Source organism: Tupaia chinensis, unplaced genomic scaffold (genome assembly GCF_000334495.1).
Source record: "Tupaia chinensis unplaced genomic scaffold, TupChi_1.0 Scaffold000503_1, whole genome shotgun sequence".
Lineage (NCBI taxonomy): Eukaryota > Metazoa > Chordata > Mammalia > Scandentia > Tupaiidae > Tupaia > Tupaia belangeri.
The window spans coordinates 1,964,270-1,974,588 of NW_006160015.1; the positions used below are offsets into that span (position 1 = coordinate 1,964,270).

General features: G+C 37.3%; 1 protein-coding gene across 1 annotated transcript in view; it reads right to left on the reverse strand.

The window, feature by feature from the left end:
- Positions 1 to 3,650: 3,650 nt before the first annotated feature.
- Positions 3,651 to 10,319, reverse strand: part of GPR180 (G protein-coupled receptor 180) — a gene marked incomplete in the record, with an annotated part of 35,763 nt that continues 29,094 nt past the window's right edge. Inside the window, 3 exon segments of the mRNA XM_006156613.3 lie at positions 3,651 to 5,701; positions 6,889 to 6,966; positions 8,904 to 9,095. Of these exon segments, the coding sequence (XP_006156675.2) occupies positions 5,543 to 5,701; positions 6,889 to 6,966; positions 8,904 to 9,095 (429 nt within the window).

Here is a 10,319-nt window from a genome sequence, read left to right on the forward strand (position 1 = left end):
TTCTTGTAGCTCACACTGTCCTAGAACTATGTAGAGAAGGGAATTCTCAGAACTTATCTCCAGCTTGACTGAATTGGCACCACACAACCCTACCACAGATGGCATGAGGTCTCTGAAAGACATTTGAACCGAGAACCTGAAGGATGAGGATTCTGCTATGCAGCCATGCCAAGATTTGGAAGAGAAACTTTCCAAAGTTTAGGAAATGGCAGTGCCAAGGCTGTGAGGCAATGGCGTAAGCTATTTTTTGATGAATAAAGGGCAAGAAAGCTAGTGTACAATGGGAGGGAAAGTGGAATGCAGTAAGACCAGAGACAAAGGCAGAGACCAGATCACATGGGGCTTCGTAGCACACAGCAGTGAGGAAGGACTTCTTTTTCCCTAAGTGCCATTGGGAAGCCAAAGGAAAGCTTTTGGCAGAGAAGTAGTAGCTGGATCTGGTTTACATATATTTTAAACTTTTCACTTTGAAATAATTTCAAACATACAAAAAAGTTGTTAATATTAGCATGAAGGGTAGCTGTAGGTCTATCCTAGAGCAAGTTGTTTCCCTGTTTAAGAGATCCTTTAGGCTGTGTGGTAGAGAATGGCTATAGTGGGCAGGAAGAATTCTCTCTGCATCTCCAGGTCTCACGTGTCTCCTGGAGCACAATGAACAGTGCCCCTGGAGCTAGACAGTGCTACTAAGTGTAGAAGTAGGAAGTGGCATGATGTTTAAGGATGCTAGACTCCCACTTGGCCTACTACGATTTGAGTACCAGGTATGGAGGCTTGCTTTCTCACTCTCTTTCTCTCTGGAAATATTAAAATAATGATAAAGTTAAATAATTCTTAAAAAAAAAAAAAAAAAAGTTTGGGACCAGCAGTTAGCGTAATGGCTATGTCACTGGACTCCCACATAGTCGACCGCGGTTCAAGTCCCAGACCTGGTCTGGTAAACTCACGCCGGGTGTGTGTGCGTGCATGCCCACGATCCAGAGAGGAGAATGGAGAAGGGATTGCGGTGTAGCCATCCCCCCTGGGGGGTGATTTCTCGCTTTCTGTCTCTCTGTCTCTGTCTGTCTGGCGAGTGCACGCGCCCTATAGCAAAAACCTCTCCAAAAAAAGAAAAAAAAAAAGTTTAAGTTAGGGAGCCAGCAGGTGGTGTGGTGGTTCGGGCTCCTACATGGCCCACCAAGGTTTGAGTCCTGGACCCGGCAGCTTGCTTTCTCACTCTCCCTACCCCTCCACCTCTCCCTAGTGAGTGTATGTGTCCTATAGTAAAATTTTTAAAATAATAAGTAAAATTAAATAAATAATCCCCCCCCCTTTTTTTTTAAAGAGTTCAAGCTACAGAGCATCCACACTTGTTTTCAGGTCTTCTTGGAAAAATAATCTCAATTCACAAATTCTCTTAGAAGGACCAGCAGATGGTACAATGGCTATGTTGCTGGACTCCCATGTAGTCAACCACGATTGAGTTCTGAACCTGGCGGCTTAAACCCACACCGGGCACATGTGTGTGCATACTTAAGATTCCAAGAGAATGGAGGAGAAGGGATTGCAGCTTGACTATAACCGCTGGGGAATGATTTCTCGCTTTCTGTCTCTTTCTGGCGAGTTCACACTCCCTATAGCAAAAAACATATAAACAAACATACAAACACAAAACAAAACAAAAACAAATTCTCATTACAAAAAAAAATACTATTATCTCTTGAAAATTGGCCTCTCACTGATAAGCTATTTCTAACAATCTCATCAGTTCTAAAAATAAAAAAAACAAAGCCTCAAAGCTTTAACATCACAGTAGCTATTTAGTATTTCACAAACGGGGTCCAGCTGGTGGCATGGTGTTAAATTACTGGATTCCACATGGTCGACTTTGTGGTTCAAGTCCTGGATTCAGTGGACTGAAAAAAATGCCAGGTGAATGTGCATATGTCCAAAATTTCAAGAAGAGAATGAGAGAAGAGGGATTACAGCATGGCCATCCCCCACCGAGGGATGATTTCTAATTTCTCTCACTTTCCCTCTCTCCGTCTCTCTCTGGCAAGTACACGTGCCCTATGGCCAAAAACAAAAACAAAAAATTATGTCACGAAGAATTTCAGATCTCCAAAGTGCTTTCAGAGAATGGAGTCTTCTGAGGGAGACATGCTGAAGAGGCTCATGTTTATGGTGACGTACAGGTTCTAGTCTTGTTACTTCAGAGTTGACCTTAGACTTGTATATCTTCTATTTTCATCACACTTGGCTTACTTTACATGAGATTATGAAAAATGTCCACAAAGCAAGCTCTTCTGCCTGGATTAACTTTCCCTCGGAGCCAGTTTCAAACACCAAAGTGTGTTGAGATCTAAGTTCAAGTTTATTTCTGATTTCAGCACAATCCCAGGTTTAATTTTTAAATCATCAGCTACAATTACCTATGTATCTTAGTCTATTATTGCACTGCTGACAGAAATACCTGAGGCTGTGGGAACTGAAAAGCACAGATGTTTAATTGGACTCACTTTTCTGATGGTTCGGAAGTCCAAGGCACTAGGCTGGCCCGCAACAAGGGAGAGGGCAAGATCTCGAGCAGAGCAGCTGTTCACCCGTTTCTGTGTCTCCTTCCTTGTGCTTATTTACCCAGCAGTCTCTCTATTTCTGTGCTCATTTCTTCTCCTTATATCCACCATAATTCAATCACAGGGGTCCTGTTCTAATCACATTCCCGCACTCCAAGGCCCCACTCTGGGACACCGTAAATGAAGTTTTTACTTAACACCTTAACAATGCAATCAAGTCCCAAGCCATGAATTTCTGGGAGACATCCAAATTCAAAAACATGACCTTTTGGGGGATGAGTCATTTTCCAAACCACCACATCATTCCTTCATTTTCACTAAAAACATATATACTTCCTAACTGCTCATTAAATCATGAGGGTGAAGTAGAAAAACTGTTATTATAAATAGTTGGGTCACCACAGAGGAGTCATTTATTCTCTGATACTCAGTTAAAGAGGAACTTGGCTATTACAGGAAGGCTTAATGATAATGAGGGTACTTTGCCTGGTGTAGTACACACTCACATTACTACACATGTCAATAAAACCAGACATCTCTGGCCTAGCTTCCGTGGCCTAAACAATGTGAGCTTGGAGCCTCATGGAAGGCCTGAGTTTAGATCCTGCAGTAACCTGAAGGGGCTGGGTACAGCAATAATCCCAGCTAATTGGGAAACTGGGACAGAGGATCAGAATAGAAAGACCTTGTTAAAAGTGTCTCTCTCTCTCTTCTCCCCTACATGCCTTCTTTCTCTCTTGAATTAAAACAAAAACAAAAACAAAAACAAAAAAAGAACGAATGAAAAACTACCATCATACTTTCTTAAGGGCAGAAATTATTCTGGGAAAAAAAAAAAAAGAGCTTCTGGACAGACCATTTATCTTAAGAAAAACATGTAAAAACATTTTTAAAAGCATTACCTGACAGAGGTAGAAAAGTATACCTTTAATGAGAGTTTGCAGTATATACATATCTTCCTGCAAGCTGCAGTGATGAATCTCCACGTAAACATTGAGAGAAAGAAGAGATACTGTATCATGACTTACGAACTATCATTTTGTTAATCGAGGACAGTTTGGGATGTTCATTAAGATGTTTTCCTTCATTTAACAATGGTTTCTCAATAACAAAATAAATTATTAGCAATTCTAACCATAAGTTAAAAAACAAGTAAAAAAAAAAAAACTTGTTCAAGTTTCATAAATGCAAACCTAGTAGATTTCAACATGTTGATTAGTTACTATGTTCTTTGTGTAAAATAACAACAAGATTTTTCCTTCCCATTTTACAAATCCACAAAATTTATGAAAAGGCTTCGCTTTCTTTTTAAGCTTAATTAATCTCAGTTGAACACAACAGACAATAACTGTGGTTATTAGTGAGACATGGTGAAAGAAAAAGGTCATGCCCATTCGGCAGATCACATAAACCTGAAACAAACCTCAGATTTTCTAGTCTTAACCTGTAAGCTCTCATTTATTAAATGTCTCTCAAGGAACTACGAGATGATTTAATGAGCAGGCTCAACTTTGGTACTTGGCCATTTTGCTAGTCACAAACATATTTGGCTTTTAAAAGAAAGCAGACTTTCTTTCCAGTGCAACTAGGTGCCAGGGAAAAACAAAGACAAAACCATCTGTTTTTCAGTTGTACTACACTATTTTAGCTATTTAAAGTAAAAGTTCGATTACCAGGTCACTGTACTGTTTTTCTTAAATATGTAGTAAGTAGATAAAAAAAAAAACTTTTTAAATAAGCTGAAGTAAATCAAAATGAAAAGGCCTGAACAACTTGATAAATAGCAACAGAGTTATTTCCGATCAGTGACTATTAAATGGGAACACTCATTTTATACAGTAGTTTCTGACAACCATTCAGGAATTCTTCAATTGGGCACTTGATATTTTATAGCTAGCACACTCAGTACTGGGGCATCTCACGCACACACAAAAATATGGCTTTATTACAAAGGATTCAAGATGGCAACTACTTAGAATCCAGTGCCAACATGGATTATAACAAATCCAGTGAGTATTTTGTTTTTCAATTATTCATAGAAAATTTAATCCTGATTAAGTATCCTTGGGCTGGAATTCATGGGTAGTTGATGACTGAAACCAACATTTATGTGAAATGCTTCTGTTAATTTAATCTGTGTATATGGCTTAATTATCATTGGGGATTCAATGTAAGAGAAATGAATTATATCAGGATTAAGATTTTAGTACTATATTACATAGTACCTTTTCCTTCTTTCTTTTTAAATACACAAAACTGTTTGTCCCTTCACTTAAGTGCTCAGATTTAAAAATCCTTTGTCCTTACAATCCATGTATTTAAATTTTATTTTCAAATACTATTTGTTAAAAAGCCTTTGCTAATCAAGCTAAAACCTAAACTGGAGCCCAAAATGATAGAAAAAAACTGGAGAATAACCCCACTTACAAATAAACAAAAGCTTATTCACTTAACTGTGAATATACTTTATAGTTTCTGAAGTAATTTCACTTTAAGTTCCTTTAAACTCCAATATGAAATGCATTTTCCTTAGAGCATAAAAAAAAGCAGTTTTTAATCAGTGCATTGTTATACTGATTTCATAACTGAACTAGTTTAGATATGTATAAGCAAGTAATCATATAACTGATTACTTTTTAGAAGACAAACAGACCTGAGTTAGCTGCTGATATAAGACGAGGCATTATAAGTGGTGAACATCTTACCAAAATATCATACTCTTCTTCACATTTATTTCCACATGAAAATTGTTTTAGCCATCTTCTAATAACACTTTTTCTGGACAGTTTATTGTTTAAGCATATTCCAAAGCATTTCATTTATTACCTCTTTCAGTTTTGGTACTGCTTAAATGCAGTTATATAAATAATATCCTCTGCTTTCATTGCTCAATTTTTCAGACCACGTGTAAAAAAAAAAAGGTCATTGTATTTGGGTCCTTATTGCACTCTTTTAACCAATTTACTTTTTCTTTCCACAAAGATCAAGTGTCAGAAATGAGGGCGACTTTTGTGTCCTGACGATATGGTTAGTGGGAGTGTGACTGAGGACAGTGAAGAGACTTCCCAGTAGAGACTGTGCGATAGGAAGAGTCTGTAGAGAATAACCATGGAAACAGACTGGCAAAGGATAACTCCTATTGTAACAACCTGAAAAGAAAAGGAGAAGAATGTTTTTACTACATGCAGAAATAGAGAAACTATATTCAATGTGTCATGAACCTCTATATGCTTTTTATAGAAAACACAGGGCTTTACACGAAGTACTACACCCTTCCTCTTCACCATGGGTACATTTATCAAAGACTTTTCTAGCAGGAAACTATAACTAATGTTCAGAACTGTAATTGTTCAAGGGGAAAGTTCCTGTTAACAGTTTATATACACTGAAGTCTGACCAATGTCTCCTAAAAGTGTGCACATTACAGCCAGGAGTTCCGTACATAGTACGAAAAACCAGGTTCCTGGCTAATTTAGTTACAAACCATGCCCTATCTGAACCTGAAGAGGACTCTAAAAGCCCTTTAGAAAATTCTCAAGTTGCTTCTCTCTTTTTGAAGACTACCTTCCTGCATGTTTACCCTTTGTCGTCTTCCAGGCTCAACAAACATTTGTACATTCAAGCACAGACCGCGCTGCTTGTAAGGGGCTCCTGGCAGGCTCTACTTTGAATGATAGAGCCATTCACCGAAGGAAGTTAGGTATCGGTGCAATCAAACTGCGGCCTACTTGAGATGGCACTCCAGTCTGTAGTCTGTTAGAGCAATTAGACTGATTTTTACAAATTTCTTTGTAATTGATTATTCACATTGTGTAGCAAAAAAAAAAAAAAAATTCTTTTATAAAAAAGGTATTACACATTTTGTAATTTAATTCATAAAATAGTATTCTGAAATAGCCTAATGACAAAAGCTATTTCCTTCACTTTGCTTATAAGCTATGTCTTTAAAATATCCCTTTATGGGACCAGCAAGTGGCATGGTGGTTAAAGCGCTGGACACTCCCACATGACCGACCATGGTTCAAGTCCTGGACCTGGTAGCTTACTAACTCACTTTCTCTCTCTCTCTCTCTCTCTGTGTGTGTCTCTCTCTGGTCAAATGAAAATAAATGAATGAATAAATAAAATTAAAATAAAATAATTATTTTTTAAAAATCCCTTTATATCTTGTACTGCCAATTTATACACTTACCAGTTAAATACTTGGTTTTCAAGTGCTATTTTAAAGAATTCGGAACTTTCTGAAGAAGAAATAGACCCCTTTCTATTTTAACATTTTCCCAATGAAGACTACATTTTCAATTAAAAAATGTTTTTGATCATGTACATTACTTACCTTATCTCTTTGGAAGTCACTAAAAATGAGAGAAATACATGCAAGACCTGGATGGGATAAAAACCACAGGATACAGCCCTGAAATAAATGAATGGTAAGTCAATTAAGCACAGCTATGTCTTTACTTTCAAAGTGTACCCGATAATAAATGTAACTAACACATTCATTTAGGTCCTGACTGATCTCGACTGGGTAGAGCTTATAGTAAAATGTATAAATAAACTTACTGTTGCTATAATGCTAATATTTTGTTTCTAGCCAAATGCATACTCTTTTAGGTATTTATAATCTTATATATATAAATCTGTTGTAAGTACACATATTATACTATAAATGCACTAATATAAGTAACAATAACAAATAAGAAAGCAAGGTACAAATGTGTATTTCTGAAAAAAAGAAAGTATAATGCATGTTCATACTCTGTCTCTCATGGAATAAAATAAATAAATAAATAAACTTGAAAAATAAATAAATAAGTTAACAAACAGTTGCTGTTAAGATGTCTGCTATGGGGACCAGTAGACGTGTAATGGTTATGTCACTGGACTACCACATAGTTGACTGCAGTTCGAGTCCCGGACCTGGTGGCTTAAAACTCACATAGGCGCATGTGTGCCCAAGATCCAAAGAGCGGAATGGAGGAGAAGGGATTGCAGCATGACCAACCCTCCTTGGGGGTGATTTCTCGCTGTCTTTCTGTCTCTCTCTGTTCTCTGGCGAGTGCAGAAGCCCTATAGCAAAAAATCTCCCTAAAAAATAAAGATGTCTAGTACGTTGAAGTTAAAGGAAAAAAAAAAAAAAGAAAAAATGTGTGTTCAGTATGCTAGTATTTCTTTTAAAATGGAGGTAAATACATATAGGAATATATTAAAAATTCTCTCAAAGGATAAAATAGGAACTAATAGTAGTAATTATATGAGAAGGTGATGATAACTGAGTAGATGGGAGAGAGGTAAGAAATACTTTCTGTTATTGAAATACTTCTGGATGCTTGACCTCACCCAAGAAGCTAAAAATATTAGTTTTGTATGTTCCAGTTCAAGAAAAAAGGTTTGGTAATGTTTTAAACATAAAAGAGGAAAATTTAGGACTTAAACACATCAAATATATATTAATTTATCAAATAAGATATACTTAATGTCTCTGAAAAATTCAAAAGCAAAGGGCATTTTCTTCCTGTTTGGCATTCAGGAGCCTGAAGCTGGTTCCTAGGGCTGCAGTAGGAGCTTCTCTCAGCCACAGGAATAAAGGAGGAACGTGGGTCTCTACCCATAGCTACCTGCAATGGTCAGAGACCACAGATGAGGCTGGGCCAACTGAACAGCATGCCAGATGCCAAGATAATGAGATATGGAGTCTCTCAATCAGAAAAGTGAAACCTTCTAGGGAGGGAAGTTTGTGTAATACTACGGCTCCAACCTCTCAATCTTTTCATTTATTGAAAGGGTATTAAAAAAAACCAATTCACTTTTAGATCTCACTAGCCTAAGAAGGTCATAGAAAGGAGCTATAAAGTGAACAGGATCTCACACGCATAGAGTGAGGACGGCTGGAACAGCAGGTACTCAGCCTTCTGGCTCCACCTGCTTATGCTCTTCACGGTTTGTTGTAAAACATGGCATACTCTGAGAAAAGTAGATTGTGGCCAATTAATAACTTGAAAAATGCAACCTGTATCCTAACTTATTTTAAAAAAAAATTTAGAATCTGATGCTAGAGAAAAAAATGTAAAATTTCTATTGATAAAGAAATTATGATGTAGGCAAAACGGGCCTGCCAAAGATTACATGGAAAATACAGTTCCTTAGGTTTGGTAGGATGGGGACTAATACCTGTATCACATAGGTTGTGAAGAGTAAATGAGTTGAAGCACAAAAAGGGACTTAAAAGTTGCACCTGGCACATTAACGAAAATTAAAAAAGAATGTTAGCATGTGTGGCTGTTTATTAACTTCCTAAAGAAACCGGAAAGAGGTTGATGATCAGTAGCCATTTTCTTCCCAAACCCGTACTTTGGCGAACGTGATGTAGAACTCCCTTTTGAGCGTACTTCTCTCCACAGCGATGATCTGATAGAGTCCGCAGCCTAAGGACAATGCCAGGCAAATCCTTAAAATGATTAGAAGGATTCCTGCTAAGTTGTGGTGTGAATGGTAGCTATGATGACTGGTATCGTCAAACTGTTCCCAAAATAGCAAAATACTCTGCAAAAAACAGTATTAAAAAAAACCATGGTTTACTCACAATAAAGTACTTTCTTCAACTCTTTTACAACAGTCCTTTAAACAAATAAACACTCCAAAAACAGTCTAAGGTCTATCAGACTACAGAGGTTATCAAATAATAAAGTGGAACAGTTTTTCTCCTTACTCTACATGAAGCTGGAAAGGAGATTTTTATCCAGTAAGGCCATACAGAAACACTTAGAGAAAAAATACTGTTGCTGTCATGATTCAAATAGACATCTATAAGGATGAAAATAAATCGAAAGGGTTAAGAGAACAAACACACGCTTACTTCTAAATCATCTCCTTGTTTCAACACCATCGTTAGAGCTCACACTGCTCCATAATCAAGCCCACTACCTCAGGGTAACTCAGTCACCTCAGTACTACTCATAATCCACAAATGTCCAGGACAGAATTGTCATTTCAGGCTTCACTCTTTTCTTGGTAACTTTTCTGGGTAAAAGTCAGCATGTTTTCAATGTTCACTGCAAGTACCCAGGGCACTGTTAATCATGCGTTATTTGTTGACCTTTCCTCCCATGTGGTTTTAACAGCAAAAAATTCAGTAAGTTCTTTCTTTATTTTAAACATAATTATTTAATTTTATTCATTATTATTATTATTTAATTTGACCAGAGAGAGGGAAAGTGAGAAAGCAAAGCTGCCAGGTCTAGGACTCGAACTGTGGTAGGCTATATGGGAGTCTAGCACTTTGACTGCCATGCCACCTGCTGGCCCTAGTAAATTCTTTATTAAGCAGCTGTTTATTGTTATTCAGTGGGAATCAGTGACCTTGTTCCCTCCAACTTTAGAAGCTATCAATAACTCAAACTACAACAATGTTTTTACTGTCTCACTTAACTGCATCTCTCTGTACTTGCTGCATTTGTCAACTCAATCTTTAACACTGAGTCTTCAGAAGCTTCTGGAAATGATCCGATACTTATTTTTTATAGGGTCTACCAACACGCTCTTACCTTCTTCATTCTCAGATCTTCACCCTAATTCTATCCCTTGCTACCATTAGCCTTTTAATCCTGCATTGCGACATTTTCTTCCTGGGCTCAATATTTGCCTGATTACTGAAACTGTTCTTCCTTTATCCCACTAAGGTGTATCCACCTGATTCCTTTTTTTTTGGAGAGTTTTTTTTTTTTTTTTTTTTTTTTTAGGGGGCGGTCACCACCCGAAACAAAGAAG